The sequence below is a fragment of the Bidens hawaiensis genome, unplaced genomic scaffold (genome assembly GCF_021521415.1).
Source record: "Bidens hawaiensis isolate Kalapana, Puna unplaced genomic scaffold, B.hawaiensis_p1.1 tig00014722_1, whole genome shotgun sequence".
In the NCBI taxonomy this organism is placed as follows: domain Eukaryota; kingdom Viridiplantae; phylum Streptophyta; class Magnoliopsida; order Asterales; family Asteraceae; genus Bidens; species Bidens hawaiensis.
Genome location: NW_027492292.1, coordinates 20,591 through 48,280, shown reverse-complemented (window position 1 = coordinate 48,280; position 27,690 = coordinate 20,591). Strand labels below are relative to the sequence as shown.

The 27,690-nt window shown below is 33.4% G+C and overlaps 3 protein-coding genes and 1 pseudogene across 3 annotated transcripts; 3 read left to right on the top strand and 1 right to left on the bottom strand.

Annotated features, from left to right (window-relative positions):
• Window positions 1–8,729: 8,729 nt before the first annotated feature.
• LOC143547508 (BTB/POZ and MATH domain-containing protein 3-like) lies at window positions 8,730–10,667 on the top strand. The gene is made up of 4 exons (XM_077038913.1): window positions 8,730–9,076; window positions 9,550–9,877; window positions 10,213–10,453; window positions 10,543–10,667. The coding sequence occupies exons 1-4, from the start codon at window positions 8,730–8,732 to the stop codon at window positions 10,665–10,667; spliced, it is 1,041 nt and encodes a 346-aa protein (XP_076895028.1).
• A 3,466-nt stretch (window positions 10,668–14,133) lies between these two features.
• LOC143547463 (ATP-dependent Clp protease adapter protein CLPS2, chloroplastic-like) lies at window positions 14,134–16,496 on the top strand. Its single transcript, XM_077038882.1, has 4 exons — window positions 14,134–14,372; window positions 15,708–15,806; window positions 15,894–16,003; window positions 16,231–16,496. Exons 1-4 carry the CDS (start codon window positions 14,135–14,137, stop codon window positions 16,309–16,311), a joined length of 528 nt encoding a protein of 175 aa, XP_076894997.1. The 5' UTR covers window position 14,134; the 3' UTR covers window positions 16,312–16,496.
• A 5,655-nt stretch (window positions 16,497–22,151) lies between these two features.
• LOC143547481 (BTB/POZ and MATH domain-containing protein 3 pseudogene) lies at window positions 22,152–23,142 on the top strand (annotated as a pseudogene).
• Window positions 23,143–23,587: 445 nt separating this feature from the next.
• On the bottom strand, window positions 23,588–25,788 carry LOC143547480 (BTB/POZ and MATH domain-containing protein 3-like). The gene is made up of 4 exons (XM_077038896.1): window positions 25,424–25,788; window positions 24,418–24,757; window positions 23,708–23,946; window positions 23,588–23,612 (listed from the first exon to the last, which is right to left on the bottom strand). Exons 1-4 carry the CDS (start codon window positions 25,786–25,788, stop codon window positions 23,588–23,590), a joined length of 969 nt encoding a protein of 322 aa, XP_076895011.1.
• Window positions 25,789–27,690: the final 1,902 nt, after the last annotated feature.

The following is a 27,690-nucleotide window of genomic DNA, read 5'->3' as shown; positions in this document are numbered from 1 at the left end:
TAACTACTTAGGTTTTAAATAAGGATTGCAGTATGATTAATGGGGGTCTTGAGCTGATGTTCAATTCAATGACTGTATTTCTCTGCTCCAGTTTGAGTTTATAGCTAAAATGAGTGTTAAAATCTGCAGACTAATCTAACACTCATAATAAATGATTATTCGACCAAGTGGGAGAATGTAAGAATAAATATATGGATATATATATTTATGTGTGGCCATCATTATCATTTATATAATAATAGATCAAAATTAATTATACCTTGTTAGTATATTAACTAGGTAATTGTTGATGGACCATATTGCCATTACTTGCTAATCAAGTGTTTCCCTTTGGGTGTGTATATATAAATAAATGGAAGAGATATATTAACATCATAAGAAAAAAACCTAACTCTTACACTTAAGAAATTCGTGACCCCTATCTCTCTATATTCGGTTTTTTCTCAAGAACCCTAATCCCCATCACTAACATACATCCTAAAGGGGAACTCGACCAAGCTCACTATCATGTCATCAAGAGGATTCTCATCAGCCATGGCTACTCTCTCTGCTGTAACAGGTATGTTTTACTTGTGGGTTTACCATAACATTCATGTTTTTCATTACATACGTAAAGAATTGATCAACATGTTGATCTTAATTCAAGTTTTCTGTATTTGTCTTTGTTCATTCATTGGTCATCCAGACAGAAAATGTCCCTTCTCATAGTGTTTGTGGTCTAAATTGCTTAGTTTGAGCTCAAGTTGCAGTTCATTAGTCTGCTGCCTTGTTTCCTCTGACAGAAGGCACACACAAGGCTTGTTTTTACTATGCGGTTTTGTATGTTTATCTTGAGTTTTTTTTTTTTTGCTAGTAAGTTTTCTGTTGTGATTGATTGATGCTTCCCATCAAATGTGAATATCGATTTGTCGCCCTGTGCATGGTTTATTAATATGAAAATTATGTACAGTGTTGTCCGGTGTTCTACTTGTCTGTTCACACCAACTCAATTTCAGCTGTGAAAAATTGTAATTAGTGTATTTGAAGTGAATTATTAGTTAATAATCTATAAGTGTTAAATCTTTTACGGGGTAATTAGTTTACTTGAAAATAAAGCCTAGTTGTCTTCCCAATGCAAAATCGGAAGTGATAATCCAGGGTGTTGAAAATGTAAAGTCATAGCTATAGTTTTGATTATATGTATGGTTTATTTGTTTTATACAGTAATAATGCAATATTCTGCATTGCTTCGAAATAACATTTGCACCAACCATTAATCTCATTGCTGGTACCTAACGACACTGTTTTTAAAACCGAACGGTGAAATATGATTTTTTAACTTTTTGTTACTATTTACTATGTCATTTGGTGCTTAAATCCGATCTGACGAGTGCAACGGTTCGGTTTTAGAAACGAGTAAGTGTATTTTATTTTAGATTTAGAAATGTAAAGAAAGGTCAAATTGACTTGACTTGACTTGACTTGCATATATATAAATAAGGCAGGCAGGCAGGTGGCGATCCCGAATTTTTTTTGAAATACTTTCTCTCTCTCTCTCTGTTCCAATGGATCTCAGTGCACTCGATGCTAATGCTGAGCTACTGGCTGACGTACTGTAAGTCCGTTATCCTCTGCATCAACTCAGATTGATTTGATTGATTACAAGTTAATTGATGAAAATATCCTTAGATTATGAGCGATTATTATGTTATTCAACTCAGATTCATTGACTGTAAGTTAATTGCGATGAAAGTTTCATTGGATTACGAGTGATTACACTTCAATAGATTGATTGATAGGTTAATTGCGATGAAAATTGAAAATATCCGAGCGATTACACTTCAATCGAGTAGACATTATGTTATCCTCTGCATCAACTCAGTTTGATTTGATTGATTACAAGTTAATTGCGATTATACTTATTTCATCGTTAGATTATGAGCGCTTATTATGTTATTCAACTCAGATTGCAAGTTAATTGCGATGAAAACATCCTTAGATTGATTACGAGCGATTACACTTCAATAGATTAGGCATTATGTTATTCGACTCAGATTGATTGCAGGTTAATTGCGATTTCATCGATGAAAATTGAAAATTATCCTTAGATTATGAGCGATTACACTTCAATCGAGTATTCATTATGTTATTATCGATCGATTATATGATTATGAGTTAGAATTGAGATTACACTTAGATTTGCAATAGGAAACTGCTGCTGCGATTAGTATTTCATCGATTATGAGTTCGAGATTACACTTGTTAGGTCAACTTAGGTCTGCATCGTTTGATTATACGTTAATTGGAACAGAAATCCAAACCGAACCTAACCGAAATTGAAAAAACAGACCAAAACGAATAACAAATAACATGAAGCCGGTTTTTTCGGATTCCTTTTTTTGGTAGGCTTTTTTGCTTCGTTTTGGTCGGCTTTGGTTTTTTTGTTTAGTGATTACACAAATTAACTGTAAATACTTTTCTTATCATGCACAGAAGGGTAGCAACAGTTCACAACTTGCTTACCGGGGGAGACTTCGGAAATGAACTACTTGCTGTTTGGTTAGCAACTAACTTTCTAAATTTGATTTTTCAATTCAAGAGTAACATTTATTAACAATGACTGTGCTTTCAGTAGGTACTATATCTGTCATTTGCCTGATTATTATGTTTGTGAAACTGAAGAAACCCTCAAGGATCAGCTCAAATCACTCAGAGGCCTATTTAATTGCTCGGTTTCTTATAAAGTGCAATATCTGTTTGGTGAGTTTTTATTTTCAGTTCACTTCATTCTGTTTGGTGAGCTTGTTTATATAACTAATAAATTATGTTTGCTATTTTTTCAGACCTCGTAAAGCTGTTGAGCAAAATGTATGATATAATAGAAGGCTCTGCTCCTGCCCCTGCCCCAGCCCCAGCCCCCGCCCCCGCCCCCGCCCTTGCCTCAGACGCAGCCCCCGCCTCTGCTCCTGCCTCAGGCCCAGCCCCCGCCTCTGCTCCTGCCCCAGCCCCTGCCTCTGCCCCCGCCCCTGCTAAACACACACGCTATGACTAAGGTGAGTTAACAGGAAACGGGTCGTGTCACGGGTAGGTATTTTAGTTCGGGCTGGTTGAGGTCCGAACAGGTTGGTTTAAGAAATGGTTTTTTTGAATTTATTGTGCATTTCAGGCTGACCAAGCCCGTTTTGACCTGAATGATTTCTGGCCCGTAACCCGAACCCGGCCCATTTTGGCAGGCCTAATTTCAGCTTTCCTTATGAGTTCACATTTCCTTTTTCAGGGTCAGATTCCAGTGGACATAAATAAAGATAGTGATACTTAGCTGGTTATTTTGTTTTGTTCATTTCTTTCGGATTTTAAATGTTCAGTATTCATGGAGATCATTACAGTAGTAGCGAGAATGCAAGATTGAATGGCAAACAAAACATATTTTTTACCGTTGAACCAATCACACGAATGCAAGTTTTGTTGTTGATTTTAAATGTGAGTGGTGAGCCACTAAATTCTTATGCTATGCTTTAATGTTCATGTTTTTTTTCTATAATGTTCTTGCCCTATAATGTGTTTGAACAAAACACAGCAGCGAACTAACAACCTTAGGTTATATTTAAAAGAAAAAAAACAAGGTAGGTCATATGGATATGTTTAAAGAAATTATGGTTATATTACAGACATGCATGAGTACGTCATTCTTTATATAATAGTGGGAATCTCACATGATGTTAGAGGCGTCGACACGCTTAATAAGTTTTAGTTTTTATTTAGAGTAGTTGTACCCATAAAACGCAATCAATTATAGGCACCTGTGAATTTCCAGACTGACCCGTCGGAGGGAAGATCATCTCTTCGACCGGCTGACATTTTGGTGTTTGGATTGATAGGAGGGAAACACGTGTGTGTGGATTTAACAGGGGTTTCTCCTTTGGTGGGCTTAGGGAGTAGTGGTTTCGCGGTCGGTCAAGCCGCATTAAAAGCTGCTTCAGGTAAGGTGGCAAAACATGAAAAGGCGTGTCTTGACAACCAACATGTATTTATTCCTTTTGCTTTTGACACTTTTGGTTTCCTCGCGCCTGAAGCTGTGGAGCTACTTACCCGTGTTCAGCGGGTCATGCATAGTAATGTTATGACTCCAAGATCAGCAAATATAGTTTTTAAAAGATTGGGTTTTGCGATTCAAAAAGGGGTAGCGGCGCAGCTTGTTGCCCGCTTGCCTTCTGTTTCGATGTAATCCAATAAACAATCATATATTATAGAAGCAATAAAATTTTGATTATAGGATCCTCAGGTAAGTTTTTATTTAAAATTGTAGAGCTTCTATAAAATATAGCAAATAATTAAAGTCAAGTATTTGTACCCTTGTGCTTCGTGGCGGGGGCAGTGTTCGATTAAGTAATTAGCCTATTTGCACGTTAATGGGCTTACGGTTCTTTCATCGTGTTTGCTTGCGACGTCTTTTACCGGCATGATAATAGTTGTTAGAAGCATTGACATCACCGAAGAACACTTTTATGGTTATGCATTTTACAGAAGTTAGTTGTTGCTGTTTACATAGTTAAGTCAGGTTTCGTGCATCTAATAATAAGAATGCATTTTCTAGATGCAACTAAAGCAGCTATTTTTATTAATTCAACGGTAAACTATTTTTATTATTATATTCATTAAATCTAAAATTATAAGTAAACTAGTTTTAGAGCCCGTGTCACACATGTGATAATTCAAATATAAAATTATAAGTAAAACAAATAATTACATAGTGTATATGAAAAAAAAATGTATTGCATGTATGTTTGTATCTATACAATGTGTACATAAATTGATTTTATTTATATCACAAAATGATATTTTTAAATAAACTTAATAAAAAAAATGTCCGTGTAAAATCGTACCTGAGAATGCTTTTTTCTATTGAAAAATTCATTTTCGGTGTCATATATGTATAATTGAAAGAATTTTGGTTATGAACCAATTTCGAAAATAAGACTTCTCATACGATACTAGTTCTAACCACTCAGCCTAAATACAAAAGAGGCGTTGCCTTTATTTTATTGATATATTTAACAATTTACCACCGTTAAAGGAAAGTAGAATATTAAATTATAACAATGGATGTTCTTCAAGAACTATGTTTTTCTGAGCTACACCATAAAAAAGATTTTGATAAGTTTAAGAGGGCTTCTCGACTTTGTCATAATGACAACATAAAAAATAACATGTTAACCCATTCAATTTTGTGAATATTTTGTTTCATTTGAGCATAGTTTTGCATGGCATGCTTCCCATACAATGTTCTGATCACCATTGAAGGAAAAATTAATGCTGACATAAATATTTCAAATTTGATAAAAGTTAGAAGCATTGATAGGCATGGGGTGGCATGTCAAAAGTGTTTGTAATCTTTTCTTAAATTTTAATAGTTGAGAGAAAAATAGTCAATTTGCCAAATCCCGAACCTTTTGATTATTTCAAAAAACGCCCTTAAAAATAATCTTGAAACCTGAATCATGTTTAAAATTCTAGCTTTCATACTTTTAACATTTTAAAGTTAACAATTTGAACCCATAACAAATTTAACGATAAATCTATTTTGCATTTTCAAACTTTAAACATACTCAAAATTTTCATTTTTGATCCATAACAAATTTTGACCTAAATGTAGTTAACTTGTACCAAACAATCTATTTACCAACTTTTGACCCATAAAATCAAATTTAACTTCCACAAAAAACCCGAAACAATTTTCATTTGAGAAACATGATTTGTTGTTGATTTTTGGAATTCATCAAGTATTTTGAAATATATAGCAAAATAATATGTTAATATTTATATTTATAAAAATATATAGATATTATATAAATATAGTGTAAAAGGAAAGTGAATAATTATTGATTTATTACTTATATTAGAGTATACTAGGTTTGTAGGAAAAAATCATGAGAATTAACCAAAACATGACAATTGTTCCCATTTATTTTAGTTTATTATTAGAATAGATAGATTTTGGTTTTAATTTGGAAAATCCCTACTTAACAAAGAGCACAGGCCCAATGTCAAAGTGGGTTTATATGTGCTTGATCAGTCGATCATGCCGTTTATGTAACTGTGTACTGGAGCCCAAAATGGCAATTTTATAGACCATTAAGTATTTATTCGGTTTGGTTAAATACGAATTGTGTTCCACCACTAATCCAATACAATTTTAACAGTTTTATATCTAAAAAATTATAGGGATTTTCTAATAGATGTCCTAAGGGCGCGTTTGTTTCATAGAATTCATGAGAATTCAAATAAATTGAAACTAAAATCCAATGGCATTGCGTGTTCGTTTCGTTGGAATTGAAATCTTAATTCCATTTTGATGTGTTTGGTTGTCAAAGAATTGGAATTGAAATTTTATTCTTTCAAATTCCTTTAAATAAAGAAATTTCAAACCCTTTCATAATGTGAAGGATTTCAAGTAAATTCATTGAAATCTTTTGTCGAGCTTTTTTTTTAATGGTGACAACGAATAAAACATTTTAGTTTTTTTAATTTTTTTGTTTTTGATTTATATTTTGAGTTATGAATTTTTTATCATTATTTTTGAATTTTTTTAGGAGTTTTTGATCTTAATAAAAAACCACTAAAAAATGTAAAAAATAATAAAAAAATCATAATGCAAAATATAAATAAAAAACAAAAAAATCTAAAAAAACTAAAATGTTTCCGCCTTTATCCTCGTTAAAAAAACCGATTCCAATTCATTTGTGGTGATAGATTACAATTCATTTATCAAACGAACACATCAAGAATGGAATTTGATTTCCATTCCTTTCAGTTCCAATTCCTATTAGAATGTTCAGATTTCAAATCCAATTTCAAATTCTATGCAAATTCCAATTCCAGTTCCATTCCATTCTGTAAAACGAGCGCAACCGGAAGAACACATGTAAGAAACATTTATTATGTGTAATATTCTTATTAAAACTAACATTTCACATTAATCTTATAAAAACTATCATATTTAATCTTTTATTAATCCCTTCTAAATTTTCTCTCAATTCAAGACTACTAATTAAATTTGTTTAATTTCTTCTAAAATTACTCTTTCATCACTTCTAATTTCCCACTATTTTATTCATCTATGCAAAGAATCTAATATAATCTAATCTAACTTTACTAACAAAAGAAAATAATGAGGATGATGTGGCAATCCCACATTCATTTTTGGTCTAATATCTCTTCTCATTCATTCTACATATCCACGGTTATGGACAAAACCATTTTGGCAAATGAGTTATAAATCTTTCTAATCTTTCATCATATATATTCATGGGGCATTGATCAAATAATTTTGACAAATGAGTTATAATTTCCTTTATAATTCTCTAATTTCTCATCTTATTTATCCTACATATTCATGGGTCATGGGTCAAAACAATTTTGACAAATGGGTTATAATTTCCCCTTTCTAGTTTTCTAATCTCTCATCTCATTCATTATAGTTATCAATGGCTAATGAGTCAAAACAATTTTGACAAATGTTATATATTGTTGTAATGGGTTATCTCATTTTAATTTGTAAATTTGAGATTATAGACTTATTATTTGTAGCATATATTTTATTTTCTTCTTACCTTTAATTTTGTTCAGTTCTTTCAAATAACGTACCTTATTTATTTTACTATTTAACAAATCCCGTGTAATACACGGGTTCAAAAGCTAGTATTTAAATATAAAAGTGACTTTTTTTTATTGTATACCCAAATTAACAATGACTTTTGTAATACCTAAATACAAAAGTTTAAAAACCAAAAAAAGAAGTAATTTCATTATTACATGATAAAAAAAAAAGCTTTTTCAACATTCAAAATTAAAGATGGATTCAATCTATTTACACTATGATATATGAAATATATATTTTCACCTATTAGTATATATACCATAAATATTATCCACCATCTTTGGATGCAAATCTTAACCGCGCTACCTTAATTACTAAACTTGAATTATATATATATATATACACACACACTAGCCGGGTGCTCGCGCGATGCGGTGTTCGAGCGCGGACCATGTTAATCACATAACACTTATAAGTGTTCATGGTTATGGTTTGGTTTAAAACCATGAAACAGTTTAAACCGGATATCGGTGTGTTTTCACAGTTGATATTTTTACTTTTGGTCAGTTGGCTAAAATTATCATTTTTCATTTTATGATCCTCTAAGGTATCATATTTTGTTGATGCTTAGTTAGGATTGATGGTACGATTAAATTAATAAATATTATAAACAACATTTATTATCATAGCTTAAACTGTGAAACCAAACCGGAACCATACCGTAAGTAACATTTTGGTTTCAATTTTCAATGGTTAAGTTAATTTGGTTTTGGACGACAAAAAATGATACTAACGTTAGGCTCACAAGTTTAACTTAAAAACCATCAGAATCGATATTGAACGCTCTTACGTAACATATTAATTTGTTTAAAATTTAAAAATTATAACAATATCAGATTCAAATTAAAGATGAGGGGGTAAACTTGTAAGATGGATAAGTTATACTATGTCTAAAAGACAAATTTAACCCTATTAACACATGGACTTTATACATTATATTTTGTAAAACTCTGTCTCAATTTACCCTTATCTCATGCATTATATATAGTATGGATATATTCTTTCAAAACCTTCGTCCCAATCGCTACATCGATCTATTATTTTCGTATATACAAATTCTAGAGTGCTAGCTAGGGTTTTAATATTAATTAATATGCTTGCGAATAGTTATGATCACACGTGTTCTAGATCGACACTCCAGTTGGTGAATGGGTCTCATGATTTCAATATTGTAGGCTACTCCCGGGCTAAAGGGATGGGTGCTGGTAAATACATTGCAAGCGACACGTTCAGTGCGGGGGGACACGATTGGGTAATCAGGTTTTACCCCGATGGAAAGAACTCTTATCCAGATGATCACTTCTCGGTGTACATCGTTTTGACTAGCCATGGTTCCAATGTCAGGTCCTCGTTTAAGCTTAGGTTGTTGAATAAGAGCGGCAAAGGAGGACACACATTTTATGGCGGACCTTCTACTCGAAAGCTCCATGGACGCTTGTGGTATAACTTCTTTTCCAATGATTTAAGTACCGTTGTTGGTTTTCAAAGTTTGATTTTATCTTGTCAAAACGGCCGTCCATTTATAACATTATAACATGACCCCTTTACCTATGGGATAATTACCAAATTAGACGTGTTAGACCATTCTTTTTTACAATAACTGACTTTGACTTTTAGCCTACTAACTCTTTAGACAACCACTTCAAGACCATCTAGAATGTGTTGCAAGGGCCAAGCAGGCTAATCTTAGCAGACACTTTTTGGGCACCGAAATTTATAAAAAGTCTGGGGGGGCACCTTCTGACCAATCATTACTCGCCACGTGTCCCAAGCAGGCTAACAACAAATCCAGTTGTTTTGTTGTGGGCTAGGTTCTTTATTTTTGGAAAAAACAAGTGTAGTCAAACATGTCTATTTTGGTAATTTCCCGTTTATTTATTCTATAATGTTTCGAATAAGCGCTTGGCTTTCAGGGGCCACAGCTATTTCTTCAGCAGAGAACGTCTGGAAACATTGGGTTATCTAACGGATGATTGCTTTTCGATGCATTGCACAGTTGGTGTTTTTAAGCAATTTAACATTCCTATAACTCCATCTGACATGGGCCGAGATCTCAACTACTTGTTGGAAACTGAAACGGGCTGCGATATTCTTTTGCTTGTTGGTGACCAGACTCTCAAGGCCCACAAAGTGATACTCGCGGCCGGGTCTCCTGTATTTAAAGCCATGTTTTTCGGGCTTCTTGGAAACCCTAACATGAATGAATTGGAGTTGAAGGAAGTTAAACCCTCCGTCTTTAAAGTGAGTATCTTTTTTACTCTCATTGATTTATTTACGGCTGATTAATGTTACGAAAAACGAACACCAATGAATCGAATTAAGACGAATAAACGAACAAGGGCCACTCTTATTAACCTAATATGGTGTTAATGTGTTATTCCCTCTTTTGTACAAGCCAACTGCTACTAACAACCTTGTTTCTAAAATGTCACAAATGGTCCTCCAGGCTCTACAAACTTAACCAAACATTATTAACAAAGGATTGAACCATGAGAATAGTTCAAAACAGCCCCTGAAGTTTAACCGTACCAACATAAACCAGCATCTAGCAATTAATCATAGAGATGTTTTTGCAGGCAATGCTTTTGTTTATTTACTCGAATACACTTCCGGATTTGATGTCAAGCGACGTGGTTGAACAACTGTTGCCTGTTGCTGATCGGTTTGGTGTACAGCGGTTGAAAGATTTGTGTGAAGCAAAACTGAGTGAAGAAGTTAATGTTGATACTGTTGCAACAGCTTTATGTTTTGCCGATAAACATCATTGTCCGCAACTTAAGTTCATCTGTCTGAAATTTGCATCTGAAAACTTGGAAGGTGCGTGCGTGCATGTTGACTGAATATTTTGATATATTGAATACTTTCAAGTAATGGGATTTTGATGTAATGTTTTAATTTGTTTGTAGAGGTGATGAAAACACAAGGGTTTAAATATTTAACAGAAGCATGCCCTTTGTTGCTATCAGAGCTCCTACAAACAACTAAACCGAAAGCAGCAGCACGCACTCGTGGTGGCCTCCTCTTATCCTAGCCTCCTGTGCGGACTTTGACGTTTATTTAGTTTATGGGTGGAAAATTACCTTTTTTTGACTACGGGTTGTTTGCATTTTATTAGTTAAAGGTTTAATTTTATTCATTATATTATTGTTAAAATACAAAAATCTTTAGTATTTATATATCGCTCGGCAGAATACAGTTGTTAATCGACCTTTAGCTGGGATTATATTAAGAGGAAAGACTGGTGAGGATAAACAGTTAGAGAAGATGTTGGAAAGGTTAATTTGTCCTTTTAGTCAACTAAATGTTGTCATAGTTCAAACTGATTCAAAATGTTGACTTTCTTAATGACTGTTGCTGACTTACATACTAGTCTTGCATTTTAAGATTGTGGTTAGCTTTGAATTAGATGCTGCAGTCGGATTTGAAACGTGGGTTTCCTTTAATCAACCCTTGTAATGTCTATATAACAAGAATATTTAAGCACTTCTCTTTTCATCAAGCCTACCAAAAATAAAATAAAAAATCACAGCATTAAAATTAGAAAAATATATATTAAAATCTAACAGATACACAAGTTTCTAATAGGTTGCGCTGACCTTCCAGTTTTGTGTGCAAATTCCAAACAGACGGACTTAAGTTGGGAGCAGCCGTGTTTATCAGCAAAAGATAAAGCTGTTTCAACTGTATCAACATTAACTTGTTCACATAATTTTGCTTCACACAACTGTTTTAACCGATGTACATCAAACCGCTTAGCAGCAGCAAACAAATGTTGAATCATGTTTGTTGACATTGATTCTGGCAATGCCTCTGAGTAAATAAACAAAAGCATAGCCTGCAAAACACCTCCATTTGAATAAGTCATTAACCATAAATCAGGCTGAAATAAGCTAACGCTGTGTTCCCGAGTCTAAACGAGGGAAAAAGTCATGTTCTCAAGTTCGTTTTTTTTATTTTTTAATGAAAGAAGTAGAGAGAAAAGGAAGGAAAATGCTACATATTTCCATCCTTCCCATTTGGAGAGAAAAAAGTTTGATCATACTTCAACTATTTGAAAATTCCCAAATTGCCCTCAACCAGTTACTAAGGACACATTGTAATAATTGGTTGAGGGTAACTTGGGAACTTTTAAATAGTTGAGTTTGATTATCCAAATAGAAAGAATAACCCTTCCCTTTTTTTGAAAAATAAATAAATAAATAAAAACTCGGGGAAAATGACTTTTCCTGGCTTCCTCTCAATTCCTTTGACTTCTCTCGTTAAATTAGACTTGGGAACACGGCATAAAGGTAATTAATTTTTATTACTTTAAAGATAGAGGGTTCAACATCCTTCAACTCGACTTGATCACCCGCTATGTCAGGGTCGTTTCCAAAAAATCTAGCTTTAAATACAGGAGAGCGAGCTGCGAGTATGGACTTATGGGCCTTGAAAGTTTGGTCGCCAACATGAAGAACAATATCGCAACCCGTTTCAGTTTCCAGCAAGGAGTTGAGATTTTGGGCCATGTCGGATGGATGTATAGAAAAGGTGAAACCTTTGGATCCCTCTCTAACAACTCCAATTCGGAAATGCATTGTAAGACAATCATCCTTTAGATAGTCCGATGATTCCAGATCGATCCATGTCATCAAACGTTCGTAACCCCTGTCATTAATAATATAAATAGGGTCATGCTGTAGCTACACCACACTCATTTGATTTCACACCATCAACACACAACCACACTCATTTGATTTCACACCATCAACACACAGACCGCCGTTTTGACCAAAAAAAAAAGCCAAACTTTGAATATTATTGATTAGAACGGCCGTTTGAACATTATCCTGACGGCCGTTCTGACCATAGACGGTCTAACTTTAAAAAAAATTTGGTTTGAGAATTGTTGTTCCGAAGTTCTCATAAAATGGGCCAAAGTGGGTTGACTGAGACAACCCTGTCTAATGAAACGGGTTAAAATGCATTGGTGATATTTTTCAAATGGGTTGATATGAGGCGTACAACCCGAGATTGGTATGCGCGTAAACCAAAGGCAAAGCTGAACTATACAATAACTTAAATTTTATTATTTTAACAAAATCAACCCGTTCTGACCCAAACCTCTTCTCACCTGAAAGTCTAAAACCCGTTCTAACCCGACCCGACCCGACCAAAATTAGCCTTTTTTTAATAGACTACAACGGCCATTTGGTCAATAATATTCGTCCAAGCCTTGGGTTAAATACTTAAATAGATTGTGGGCCAAGGGTTTGAGAATTTCTAACTTTTAATTTTAGTTTTCATTAAATTTGTCAAAAGATAATTTATTTTTGGGTTAACCGAATCAACCCGAAAACTGGACCGAAATCGAACCGGTTTGAAACCGTAGGTTCGAAACCGGTTTGTAATTTTTTCCACCAAAACCGGTTCCAAGCCAGTTAACCAAACCAAAACAGGTAAAAACCCGGACCGAAACCGATCAAAACCCGAACCGAAACCGATCGTGCCATGGTAAGAAATCGGCTTCAACCCGAACCGAAACCAATCATAAACTGGTTTTGACTTTTGTTGACCAAACCGAACTGGTTTTAACCGAAACCGGTTTGTGCACCTCTAGGCACGGGGTTGAAGCCAGGCACTGAGTGCATAACCCATTTGGGGCCAGAAATCAGGTTCGAACCTGGGTTTGTCTCCACGTAGGTCTCCTACGGCGCCTTATAGCACACGAATGTAGTCGTTGCTTTACATGCTGTTAAAAAAAATTATATTTTGTATGTTATTATTATTTTTTTGAACGGATGCTATTAAAACATTTATGTAGTATCATATTTTAATTTATAATGCTTGATGCATAAATAAAAAGAAATCATTTATTATAATGGTAGAAAATATATTTAGAAATTATAAAGAGAAGTTTTTTTCTAACAAAGTAACAGGTATACCTAATACCCGACGAATCTTAAGCAAGTTATGAAACACGATTTTACAACTTGATATGGTATCGAGATTAGCAACACCTAGCATGCTTGGGATTTAGTTTGAAAACAACTTATTACCTTATTGGTTTTTTCAAAAAGCAATAAGTTAAAAAGTGTTTGACAATCATAAAAATATTTTCTATTTTAGCTTTTTAAAAGACTTAAAAAACTGTTTTATAAAAGACACAAATTCTGACTTTTTAAAATTTTATTTTATAAATTCAATTCTGAGCATGCTAATCTGGCCCATTTCCGTCCCTAGCAGTAAATTAGTACCTTGTCCTCCTTATATCTTTTATATGTAATATGGATAAAATCCTTTAAAATAAATTAAGAATATAGGATTAGTTATTAAACACAGAAAAAAGGTGACCTCAAAAATACATGTGATGTGAAGGGCTTCATGTCTTTATAATGATAGCCGCAATTATTTATAGGCCATGTGTAAAAGGAGTTAACATTTAACAACCACAACACAAGTACACAACACAACACAATCCAAGACCAAACAATTATCTGCTGTTATCTGAGCAAACCAATGGCAGTAGTGAATGCACTTTCATCTCTGCCTCTAACAACCATCATCCATCACTCACAAACTCCAAAATCTTGTATTGTATCTTGTGCAATCAAGACATCTTCATCACCAGCTTTGATTTCAAATTCAAATGGGTCTTTGAAAGCTAGATTTGGGTCCTCAAAGGGAGGTGCTGGTGTGTTGGAAAGGCCTTCTTTTGATCAATCTCAGTTTGACCCTGCTACCCAAGTTCAAGAAGGTTTTGTTTTTTGTTTTTTGTTTTTTTTTTTTCATTTGGTTTATTTAAATTGTTTAAAACTAATTTCATTTTTTTATGTAAGTAATTGCAAGATGGGTTCATAGTTTTATGTTGTTGGTGTAGTAAATATGTTTAGAGTGTGACTGGCAAACACTTCGGGTCTCACGGGTTTTAACAAAAGGGTTAGGGTAGGAACGGGTCGATTTAACAAAAGGGTTAGGGTAGGAACAGGTCGATTAAAAAAAGGGTTATTTTGGTTCTGGTCAGGATGGGTCAAATCGTCAAAACAGGTTCATAAGTTTATGTGGTTGGGAGTAGTAAATGTACTTATAGACACGGGTGTTCATCGGATCGGATAACTGACTATTCGGTTCAGATTTGGAAGTTTTAAGACCCTATCCGAAATCCAATCCGATCCGAATCAATTCGGATTGGATTCGGATAATCCGAATAACCCGAAATAAACCACATAACAAACATTCAAACAAACATCTAATTAAACAAAAATACAAAACAAGAAAATTAAATAAAACATTCACAAAGAAAAGTCAAACTTCAAACAAAAGTCGAAATAAATCCATGATCCATCATAATTTTAAAAATTAAAACAGATACGAATAAAGGCAAACTTCAAAATAATTAAATCACATGTTATTTATTCAGATTATTCGGGTCCGAATAATCCGAACTATCCAATTTTTTTTGAAATCCCTGTCTGAATTAGTTATTCGGATATTCGAATCGGATTATTCAGGTTTCGGTTTAGATTTCGGTTTTTTTCGGATTTCTTGAACACCCCTATTTATAATGTGACTGGCAAATGGGTCGGGTCTGTTCAGGCCAGAACGGGCCTGAGTCAAAAAATGTTTGGGCTAGAACGGGTTAGGGTTGGAATGGGTCATTCAAAAAGGGTTATTTTGGTTTGGGTTGGGAGGGGTTGAGTCAAACGGGTTTCGGGTCAAAACCGGCTGGCTTTAAAAATGGTTTTTATGAAATTACTGTATGTTTCAGCTGTGCTTCTGGTTTTGGTCACTGTTATGCTCGTTGAAGCTTCAGTTGTGAGTGCGGCGTCGGTTACAGTTATTAAACTTTTAAAGTTTCTAGTTTGTTTGGTTTAATGAACTAATAACTCATAATTATGCTGGCTTTGGAGCTAACTTAAGAAGCGTTACACAATTAGTTTTAAAATTAAACATACATTAAAAGGTAATTGATTCCATATGCAACTCTAGAAAGAAGAAAACTTGTACACTTAAATGCTCTGATAATTGATAAATTTGTAAACTTTTAAGAATGAGATTAATTCGGTATGTTTATGATCTTTATCGTGTGTAGGTGGAGATATTGGTCGGGTGAGAGACAAGAAAAACACCGGCAGTGGTGATAGTTACAAGGTGCTTTTGATCGATGATGAGCGTCATACCGAGAAGTTAGGTAATTATGATACAAGACTGTATGCATCAAATTCTAAATTTTAAACTTTTGTGACTAGTAATTAATTTTTTATATTTGTGTATGTAGTTGTAAAAGCATTGCCTCAGGCTGTTCCAGCTGTTACACCTGATGATGCTAGAAAACTCTTCGCTTTATCACGAGAAAACGGTCTTGCAGTTGTTCTAGTTACAGTCAAGGTATGCTTGTATTACCTGTAACTATATATACATTGAAAAGGATACATGTACTATATATGGCCTGTTAGAGAGACAAAATATAATCCAAGTTGGTCCATTTATAAGTAGATCAGCTGAAATTGCCACCTTATTATTAATACCTAACGCGGTTAGTATGATTACAAAAAGTATATAAAAATAATGACTAAGCCAATGACTTATAAGTCCCTTTTTGTCTTGTGAAACAGGAACATGCAGAATTCTATGCTCAGATGATGATGCGCAAAGGACTGCGGTCAACAATAGAACCAGATTCGACTACTGTATGATATTGCTATGCGGTTACATTTTTTGAGGTCTAGGTTCATCGGTGGAGCATTTGAACTTGATGAAGTAGTCTCAAAAAAACCAATTTTGATGGAGCAAGTACAAGTATCATGAGTGTAAACTTGTATTATTTTTATCGGTCTGTATATGAGCCGAGAGTTTTGTTATGAAACATAAGTAAAAGTAGATTGAAAATGTATCGACTATCGAGTTACTAGTTTTTTCTTCCATTTAGTCATTTTTCTTTGGGTTAGTTTTCTTCAAGGGTTCATATTCAAAGACAACTAACTATATTACTTATCTATATGTTAGTTTAAGTTATGGTTTATTAATATATTTAAATTTTTATAAGTTTTTTCTTTAAAAAATATATATAAGTTAGAAACATTTTCATCTTCTTTATATGCATTTATAAGAAGTAACTGGTTAATTAGTTAAGTTAAACTATAAAAAGAAAAAGAAGATTATAACTGTAAAAGTTTCTGGTTCTGCCACTATTAATCGAGTCTAACAATCATGTTTAAACATTTATTCGGGATGCTGATCGAATTTGATAGTCAATCAAGAAAAACTTAAATATCCATCAACTGTTTCGTCTCGAAAGACAAATTCTTCATCTCAAAAGGCGCAGACCACACAAAACAATGTTATTCTTCTTAGGTTTCTTATTACAAATTTACAACGATACGCATTACTATTTTTTATTCAAGTACTCAACTATACGTTTTTAAAAGACGATAATAAATTACACTTAGGTAATTAACAACTTTTTAATCAGTCGTTTTATAACAAGTATCATAATAAAAAAAATATATTTTATATATAAATTTAAACAGTATATAAAGCTTTAATATGCAGGACATAATGCATACACTAACAAAAGTAACAAGGAAAACATGACATTAAAAAGATAAACATGGGCTCATGCAAGTTAATGTGGGTTTGGGTTCCTGATGTGTTCGGCACGTATCATGGTGGTGGAGCTAATACCCCGGGGATTGCCCGGGGGCGGGCCGTGGTGATGGTGGAGCTGGTGCAACCGTTCTTAGTATTCTTCGACTCTTTGGAATCAACTTCCTAGATCTTTGACTACTCCCAAAATCATTATCTAATTACACCCAAACATATATTATATATAGTTATGATTATTAACAAATTAAATGAATCACACATGGATCAAAGATTTTATTACCTGAAAGGACAGCATTGGCATTATGATGATCAAGTATCAATAGAAAGAAAAACACCAACACTATGAGTTTTGGAGAAAACTTATACATCTTTGATTTACATGTACGAAAGAGCTCCGTATAGGCGGACTTTATATACTATTATACTTGAAAATCAGCGTAATTACGTCGAATACTCGAAAGCAACAATATAGAGTGTGCACCAGAAGCAATTGGGTGTCACATTATCACATTGAATGTTTCAATGAAATTAAGTATCATGAGAAGAAGTGGGAAACTTGGAACTTCTTTTAGTAGTAGGTAATTTTGGAAGAGTGTGAATAATTAAAACTTATATCATTTTATAACATTTTTTTACAAATGGTTGTCGCGTATGGGATTGGTATATATCTTCATGACTAGCTTATGAATTTTCATTAAGTGAAAATTCTTTTACAATTTTCATTTAGCAAGTAATTTCCTTTCTCTAAACATGGAATGCCTACCATTCTTAAGAATTCTAAATATGTACATAGATTTCTTTTATTTATTTTTCACACGTTTCGATTGTTGAAACTTGAAAGCAAGTTGTGTAAAAAACGTCATATATTGCAAGACAAAAAAAACTTTATTTTTAATACAACTGGTTTTCAGTAAAACTTATATCAAAGTATTGAAAAAAATATATATAAACAAGTTTGTGCATGCATTTAGATTTTTGAAAAAAAATATAGTGTTATTAGAGAAAAAGGAAATTATATGTTAAGTGAAATTGAAAAGGAAAAAAATAAAAAAGATTATCTACGGATATAACTATTATTTTTAAAAAACACATGCAGATCTAATCCCTAAATTACAATAATAAAAAAATGTTACAAAATCAGATATACATATGTAGTTACAACTATATTTGACAGTTGTTTCTTGCATATATATTCTTATGTACTGAATATTTGTGATTATAGAAAGTCTTTTTGGATTCTCTGATTTATGTTAGAAAAATAATTTTTTCTCAATCAACCTTCGCCTCTCATTCTTTGTGAATCAGGAACATCCATTACAATTTAAATGTTGTAGCGATATTGTCATTCTCATGGGTGGTAAGTGGTAACCCCATTTGTAAAAATGTTTCAAATTGGTAGGTAGTTGTCACAAGTTTCTAAAAAGACTTAGGTAGTTATTATGCTATAATGTGTGAGCATTACGTTATACAATTTGAGTGTATTTTATGCTGAGCTAATAAAAGAGATAGCAGACTCTTATATTGATCAAATTGATATGGGAAACAATATAGAAATGGTCTAGGCTTCTCTCCCAATTTTTGCAATCTTTAAACTTTTTTGAAAAGTAACTCTAAGCTTTTTGTAGCTGTCGTACGTAATTTAAACTCTTATTTTGTATTAATTCTTGTTTCCCATTATTGTTTGCAATTACAAAAATTTGGCAAACTTGCCAATTTAGAAATCCCCTTTAATGAGGACTCCATTGTAATAGTTTGAAGATTCCGAAATCAATAAACCTTTCTTCTTTGAGAATTATTTCTCTGCTGTCACTTACGTTTTGCATTAGTTTGAACATTCACATCACCGATAATCGTGTTAATTGATATTTTAGCATTTTTAGTTAATTGATCATTTTAACTTTTAAAATTTTGGTCCTATGTGGCTTTGGCTCCTCGAGACTTCAATTTAAAAAGAGGGAGGTCTTGGATTTAAGTTCTATCTGTAACCAAAAAAAAAAAAGTAGGAGGTTTCAGATTGGGTCAGCGAGTTTTCTAACACATAACGGGTTTTCTCCTGAAGATGAATTAAAGATTTAAAATTTTTAAAAGGTTATCAAAATAGCTCATATAAAACACAAAGGAAAGCTTTTTCTATAAAATTAAAAATAATAGGCATATATGAGTCGTTTTGTATACTTATGTTATAGAACAAATTACATACAAAATATATAACAATTTTTTTTAACAATTATCAGCCTCTCGGGAGAATATGTCTGAGTCTGTCGCCCTCCTTGACCCCCCGTTTAGCCCGGCTATGCTTTTATTTATTTATAGGTCCATATATGAGCCGAGAGTTTTGTTATGAAACATGAGTAAAAGTAGATTGAATGTATAGACCATCGAGTTACTCTTTTCGACTTTAAAAGAAAAAAAAAATAAAGATTATGATCATCCGATTAAAAGTTTCTGCTTCCGTTACTACGGAGTCTAGCAATCATGTTTAAACATTTGTCGGGGATGTTGCATTTGATAGTCAATCAAGAAAAACTTATACAAAAATATCCATCACTCTTTCATCTCAAACGGCAAATTCTGTTGTCCCAAAAGACAAATAGACCACACAATTCAATGTTATTCTTAGCCTTTTAATTTATTACAAGGAAGATTACTATATTTTATTTGACTACGTTATTAAAGACAATAATATGCTACGCTAATGCCATTTAACAACTTTTTGATCAGTCATTTTATAACAAGTATCAACATATACCAGAAAAAAAACAAAACATTTTTTTATATAAATTTAACATCTTTACATAAACAATATCTTTTTAAAACAATTTATTTTTGTAATATTTCTTTTAAGTGACTCAAAAGAAACAAAAATCATTTTTTAATAACTTTGTAACACATTAGGCAAAACTCCCAAAAAAAAAAAAATCTAATTTTTCTTCTCAAAATGCAGTATATAAAGCTTTAAATATACAGAAACATTTAATCATTACTAATGCAGGAGATAATGGTACACTTAACAAAGTAACAAGGAAAACATGAAACTAAAAAGATAAACATGGGTTCATGCAAGTTAATGCCGGTTTAGGTTCCTGATGTGTATCAGTGGTGGTGGAGCTACATCCCCGGGGATCCTCCCTGGCTGGCTCGTGGTGATGGTGGAGCTATGGCTGTTCTTAGTCTTCTTTGAGTCTTTGGAACCATGGGTTTTTGTTGCCAACCCTGAATCAACTTCCTTGATATTTGATAACATTCGGAATCATCATCTAATAATTAACACCATTGGTATCATACCAAAACATAGTTAAAAAAAGATTTAGCCTTCACATAAATAACGGAATACATGTTAAAACATTAAGATGATTGCGGGTTGGAATAATCGGTGGAAATCTACCTACTATTATAACAAAACAATTCTTTCACATGTAATTCAATTAGAGTAGTCAACTAGGATGCCAACTAATACTATTACCATTTATAATTACTAAATGCTGTATTAAATGAGTTTTTAGATATTTATGAATTATAAAATTTTATTTATCATTATTTGTATCTTATGAATCCATAAAGTATGTTATTATGTATGTTACTAAATTTAACTTTTTTTGTTACATTTTTTTCACCACCTGTGTATTACACGGATTATATCATAGTATCCATTTTGACGAGTGCCATCTATAGTTAAAAATGGTATATTAATATGTTAATTAAATCCTTTTTGGTAACAATTAATTATTAAAAGGAAATTACATGCCAACATATTATTATCTCAAAATTGCTAGTTTTTTGTATTTCAACCCAAAATTAATCCATCATCATAAATCATGCAGGGTTACACCGTTTTCTATTATTATTTTTTTATATATAAACAAGTATAGCTGATATTATAGTTTTTCTCATAGATATAATATTTTAAATTAAAAAAAAGTAATTTCAAGATTAGGCATTTGAAATTATCTTTAAAAATATATCAAATCTACCAAAAATAATATAAAGATTACAATCAGCTTCCCTTAAAAACCTCCATCCCATGGTAACGCCAAATCTATATATATATATATACATATATATATATATATATATATATATATATATATATATATATATATCATTCACCTTTTTTCATACATGCATTATTTCTAGAACGTAACTCTAGTGTTCTAATATGCTTGCGAATAGTTTGGATCACACGTGTTCTAGATCAACACTCCAGTTAGTGAATGGGTCTCATGGTTCCAATGTCAGGTCCTCGTTTAAGCTTAGGTTGTTGAATAAGAGCGGCAAAGGAGGACACACATTTTATGGCGGACCTTCTACTCGAAAGCGCCATGGACGCTTGTGGTATAACTTCTTTTCCAATGATTTAAGTACCGTTGTTGGTTTTCAAAGTTTGATTTTATTTTGTCAAAACGGCCGTCCATTTATAACATTATAACATGACCCCTTTACCTATGGGATAATTACCAAATTAGACGTGTTAGACCATTCTTTTTTACAATAACTGACTTTGACTTTTAGCCTAATAACTCTTTAGACAACCACTTCAAGACCATCTAGAATGTGTTGCAAGGGCCAAGCAGGCTAATCTTAGCAGGCACTTTTTGGGCACCGAAATTTATAAAAAGTCTGGGGGCACCTTCTGACCAATCATTACTCGCCACGTGTCCCAAGCAGGCTAACAACAAATCCAGTTGTTTTGTTGTGGGCTAGGTTCTTTATTTTTGGAAAAAACAAGTGTAGTCAAACATGTCTATTTTGGTAATTTCCCGTTTATTTATTCTATAATGTTTCGAATAAGCGCTTGGCTTTCAGGGGCCGCAGCTATTTCTTCAGCAGAGAACGTCTGGAAACATTGGGTTATCTAACGGATGATTGCTTTTCGATGCATTGCACAGTTGGTGTTTTTAAGCAATTTAACATTCCTATAACTCCATCTGACATGGGCCGAGATCTCAACTACTTGTTGGAAACTGAAACGGGCTGCGAAATTCTTTTGCTTGTTGGTGACCAGACTCTCAAGGCCCACAAAGTGATACTCGCGGCCGGGTCTCCTGTATTTAAAGCCATGTTTTTCGGGCTTCTTGGAAACCCTAACATGAATGAATTGGAGTTGAAGGAAGTTAAACCCTCCGTCTTTAAAGTGAGTATCTTTTTTACTCTCATTGATTTATTTACGGCTGATTAATGTTACGAAAAACGAACACCAATGAATCGAATTAAGACGAATAAACGAACGAGCGCCACTCTTATTAACCTAATATGGTGTTAATGTGTTATTCCCTCTTTTGTACAAGCCAACTGCTACTAACAACCTTGTTTCTAAAATGTCACAAATGGTCCTCCAGGCTCTACAAACTTAACCAAACATTATTAACAAAGGATTGAACCATGAGAATAGTTCAAAACAGCCCCTGAAGTTTAACCGTACCAACATAAACCAGCATCTAGCAATTAATCATAGAGATGTTTTTGCAGGCAATGCTTTTGTTTATTTACTCGAATACACTTCCGGATTTGATGTCAAGCGACGTGGTTGAACAACTGTTGCCTGTTGCTGATCGGTTTGGTGTACAGCGGTTGAAAGATTTGTGTGAAGCAAAACTGAGTGAAGAAGTTAATGTTGATACTGTTGCAACAGCTTTATGTTTTGCCGATAAACATCATTGTCCGCAACTTAAGTTCATCTGTCTGAAATTTGCATCTGAAAACTTGGAAGGTGCGTGCGTGCATGTTGACTGAATATTTTGATATATTGAATACTTTCAAGTAATGGGATTTTGATGTAATGTTTTAATTTGTTTGTAGAGGTGATGAAAACACAAGGGTTTAAATATTTAACAGAAGCATGCCCTTTGTTGCTATCAGAGCTCCTACAAACAACTAAACCGAAAGCAGCAGCACGCACTCGTGGTGGCCTCCTCTTATCCTAGCCTCCTGTGCGGACTTTGACGTTTATTTAGTTTATGGGTGGAAAATTACCTTTTTTAGACTACGGGTTGTTTGCATTTTATTAGTTAAAGGTTTAATTTTATTCATTATATTATTGTTAAAATACAAAAATCTTTAGTATTTATATATCGCTCGGCAGAATACAGTTGTTAATCGACCTTTAGCTGGGATTATATTAAGAGGAAAGACTGGTGAGGATAAACAGTTAGAGAAGATGTTGGAAAGGTTAATTTGTCCTTTTAGTCAACTAAATGTTGTCATAGTTCAAACTGATTCAAAATGTTGACTTTCTTAATGACTGTTGCTGACTTACACACTAGTCTTGCATTTTAAGATTGTGGTTAGCTTTGAATTAGATGCTGCAGTCGGATTTGAAACGTGGGTTTCCTTTAATCAACCCTTGTAATGTCTATATAACAAGAATATTTAAGCACTTCTCTTTTCATCAAGCCTACCAAAAAAAATATAAAAAATCACAGCATTAAAATTAGAAAAATATATATTAAAATCTAACAGATACACAAGTTTCTAATAGGTTGCGCTGACCTTCCAGTTTTGTGTGCAAATTCCAAACAGACGGACTTAAGTTGGGAGCAGCCGTGTTTATCAGCAAAAGATAAAGCTGTTTCAACTGTATCAACATTAACTTGTTCACATAATTTTGCTTCACACAACTGTTTTAACCGATGTACATCAAACCGCTTAGCAGCAGCAAACAAATGTTGAATCATGTTTGTTGACATTGATTCTGGCAATGCCTCTGAGTAAATAAACAAAAGCATAGCCTGCAAAACACCTCCATTTGAATAAGTCATTAACCATAAATCAGGCTGAAATAAGCTAACGCTGTGTTCCCGAGTCTAAACGAGGGAAAAAGTCATGTTCTCAAGTTCGTTTTTTTATTTTTTAATGAAAGAAGTAGAGAGAAAAGGAAGGAAAATGCTACATATTTCCATCCTTCCCATTTGGAGAGAAAAAAGTTTGATCATACTTCAACTATTTGAAAATTCCCAAATTGCCCTCAACCAGTTATTAAGGACACATTGTAATAATTGGTTGAGGGTAATTTGGGAACTTTTAAATAGTTGAGTTTGATTATCCAAATAGAAAGAATAACCCTTCCCTTTTTTTGAAAAATAAATAAATAAATAAAAACTCGGGGAAAATGACTTTTCCTGGCTTCCTCTCAATTCCTTTGACTTCTCTCGTTAAATTAGACTTGGGAACACAGCATAAAGGTAATTAATTTTTATTACTTTAAAGATAGAGGGTTCAACATCCTTCAACTCGACTTGATCACCCGCTATGTCAGGGTCGTTTCCAAAAAATCTAGCTCTAAATACAGGAGAGCGAGCTGCGAGTATGGACTTATGGGCCTTGAAAGTTTGGTCGCCAACACGAAGAACAATATCGCAACCCGTTTCAGTTTCCAGCAAGGAGTTGAGATTTTGGGCCATGTCGGATGGATGTATAGAAAAGGTGAAACCTTTGGATCCCTCTCTAACAACTCCAATTCGGAAATGCATTGTAAGACAATCATCCTTTAGATAGTCCGATGATTCCAGATCGATCCATGTCATCAAACGTTCGTAACCCCTGTCATTAATAATATAAATAGGGTCATGCTGTAGCTACACCACACTCATTTGATTTCACACCATCAACACACAACCACACTCATTTGATTTCACACCATCAACACACAGACCGCCGTTTTGACCAAAAAAAAAGCCAAACTTTGAATATTATAGATTAGAACGGCCGTTTGAACATTATCCTGACGGCCGTTCTGACCATAGACGGTCTAACTTTAAAAAAAATTTGGTTTGAGAATTGTTGTTCAGAAGTTCTCATAAAATGGGCCAAAGTGGGTTGACTGAGACAACCCTGTCTAATGAAACGGGTTAAAATGCATTGGTGATATTTTTCAAATGGGTTGATATGAGGCGTACAACCCGAGATTGGTATGCGCGTAAACCAAAGGCAAAGCTGAACTATACAATAACTTAAATTTTATTATTTTAACAAAATCAACCCGTTCTGACCCAAACCTTTTCTCACCTGAAAGTCTGAAACCCGTTCAACCCTACCCCTAGTGACCCAAACCCGTCCCAACCCAACCAAAATCAACCTTTTTTTTAATAGACTACAATGGCCGTTTGGTCAATATCTGGGACAGTGTGTATAACTGGCCCCTAAACTAAACTAAACTAAACCGGACGAATTCCAAAATATACAAGACAAGAATCGATCTCTACTTACGTCATACTTCCTCGGCCGTTGAGAGTACGAGGCGAGGGGTTCTCATCAAAGCGACCAAAAACTGCATGGTTTCCTTTGCCGGTTTGATCCAACAACGTGAGTTCAAACAACACCTTGACATCCGAAGCATCGCTGGCCAAAGCTAACAACACCGAAACGTAGCAAGTGGTACGAATACGATAACGACCCGAACCCGAACAAGGTGATGATCCTTCAGGGTAAAAGCTGATGACCCAGTCATGTCCACCAGCCTTGAAGGTGAAGCTTCCTATGCTGTTACCACCACCCATTCCTTTGGTCAGAGAGAAGCCTCTGATTGTGAACTCATGAGACGCTGACGAGATCCCAGACGTTATAGAATCCATGCGTACGTACGAATATTAACAAGGGTTGATGATAATAATAATAATATTCGTCCAAGCCTTGGGTTAAATAGAGCGCGGACCAAGGGTTTGAGATAAAAAGGGAGATAAAAATGAAAAGTGTATGAAGGATTTGCGGCCACATAAAAAACCTCTCAAAAAAAATTCAAAAATTTAATAAAAAAAAATCATAACTCAAAATATAAATAAAAAACGGGAAAAAAAAACAAAAAATTTTCCCTAGTCATTCCCGTTCAAAAAAAAAAGACACAATGCAAGACAAAAGACACAATAACGAAAATGAATAAAAGACACAATAGATCGCAAAATATAACACAATTGTTGAGTAATATAACACATATCAAGAAAAAAAGACACAATGTCAATAAAAAAGACACAATCAATGACGAAAATAAACACAAAACACAATGATAAACAAAAAGACACAATGATCCCTTTACCTCAACATTGTGTGTGTTTTTTTTTAGAACGAGGAAGACGGTGAAAACATTTTTGTGCTTTACTTTTTTGTTTTTTTATTCAATTTTGAGTTATGATTTTTTATTTATTTATTTTTTAATTTCTTTTTGAGCGGTTTTTTTGTGTGACTATAAATCATTCTCATCCTTCTCATTTTTGTCTTTCTTTGTAAAATAACTTGACCCAAGTTTAATAATATTACTTATATGTTAGTGTTATTAATTATATTAGTAAAGGATTAAGATCGTGTAAGAATCATTTGGAAATTGAGAACTTTAAATACCAATTTGAACCATAAAATACCCCTTCAAGAAAACATAAAAAAAATAACAAAAGAAATTATAAAACCAAAACAAATGCGAAAAAAAAGTAAAACAACCCAATACATTTATCTAGCATCCCGGTTTCATTAAAAAAAATTATCGGTTTGCTAAATTATACATGTATGTATAATACTTATAAACACGCATATACATATATGCATATAACATGTTATTTTTATACACATCCATAATTAAGATACATGATAATGTACATATGTGTTTATTATGTAACTGTAGATTAAATGATAATATACATATATGTATAATTTAGCAAAACTGAGAATTTTTTATTTTTATTATTTTTTTTATGAAACATGTATGCTAGATAGACATTTTGTTTTTTTTTTTACTTTTTAAAAATTTTTGTTTTTTTTGTTTTATAAATGTTATAAATATTTTTTAAGAGATTTTTTTGTGATCCAAAATGGTTCTCAAAGTTCACAATTCAAAAGGTTAGTAGTTAACAAGGCCATCTAATTTCAAATGCATAGATGTTGGCCAAGTTATTATGTATTGTACTTATCAGGATTACAGTAAAATATAGCTTATACTTCTCATGGTGATGCAACTTATGACGTTTAAGTATGGTACAAGATCAGTAAAAGGTGCATCCATTATAAGTATGACTTTTAAGTATGAAAACATGTCAACCTTATGAGGCTGAGGTTGACACTAAACATGAACTAGTCCATTTTGAGTCGTTTAACTTAAGCCACCTCTTTATTATTCCTTTTGATCTGTTTTAGATCTAATATTACACAAATCGCCTATTTCACAAATTGAAGAAACACTAATAGACCCCGGGCAGATTACGGATAATCTGGGGGTTAAATAGATGTTTCCCACGAGGGGTTATGTCCGGCAAAGATGGTTCTTCTGGTGACCTGCAAAACAGACACCGTGAGCTCGTCACTTAGAAGGGGGGGTACCTCCTTGTGACCACCCTCCGGCGTGAGAATCAAACTAGATTGCTCTTGAATATAAGTGTATATTAAGAGATTGCTAGAAAAGATAAGATGTGATCAGGTAATGTAATGTAATGTGATGTGTCCATACCATTTCAAGGTGTTGGAGTATTTATAGCCGAAGGTAGGTTTCCAAG

Excerpts from the sequence above, each read along its gene's own strand:
- LOC143547508 (XM_077038913.1), top strand. The coding sequence starts at position 8,730 with ATGCTTGCGAATAGTTATGATCACACGTGTTCTAGATCGACACTCCAG. Across the intron at positions 9,878-10,212 it reads TTAAACCCTCCGTCTTTAAA|GCAATGCTTTTGTTTATTTA; the intron begins GTGAGTATCTTT and ends ATGTTTTTGCAG. Across the intron at positions 10,454-10,542 it reads TGCATCTGAAAACTTGGAAG|AGGTGATGAAAACACAAGGG; the intron begins GTGCGTGCGTGC and ends ATTTGTTTGTAG.
- LOC143547463 (XM_077038882.1), top strand. The coding sequence starts at position 14,135 with ATGGCAGTAGTGAATGCACTTTCATCTCTGCCTCTAACAACCATCATC. Across the intron at positions 14,373-15,707 it reads TGCTACCCAAGTTCAAGAAG|GTGGAGATATTGGTCGGGTG; the intron begins GTTTTGTTTTTT and ends TATCGTGTGTAG. Across the intron at positions 16,004-16,230 it reads TTGTTCTAGTTACAGTCAAG|GAACATGCAGAATTCTATGC; the intron begins GTATGCTTGTAT and ends CTTGTGAAACAG.
- LOC143547480 (XM_077038896.1), bottom strand. The coding sequence starts at position 25,788 with ATGGATTCTATAACGTCTGGGATCTCGTCAGCGTCTCATGAGTTCACA. Across the intron at positions 24,758-25,423 it reads AACGGCCGAGGAAGTATGAC|GGGTTACGAACGTTTGATGA; the intron begins GTAAGTAGAGAT and ends TATTAATGACAG. Across the intron at positions 23,613-23,707 it reads TTTGCACACAAAACTGGAAG|GCTTGATGAAAAGAGAAGTG; the intron begins GTCAGCGCAACC and ends TTTTTTTGGTAG.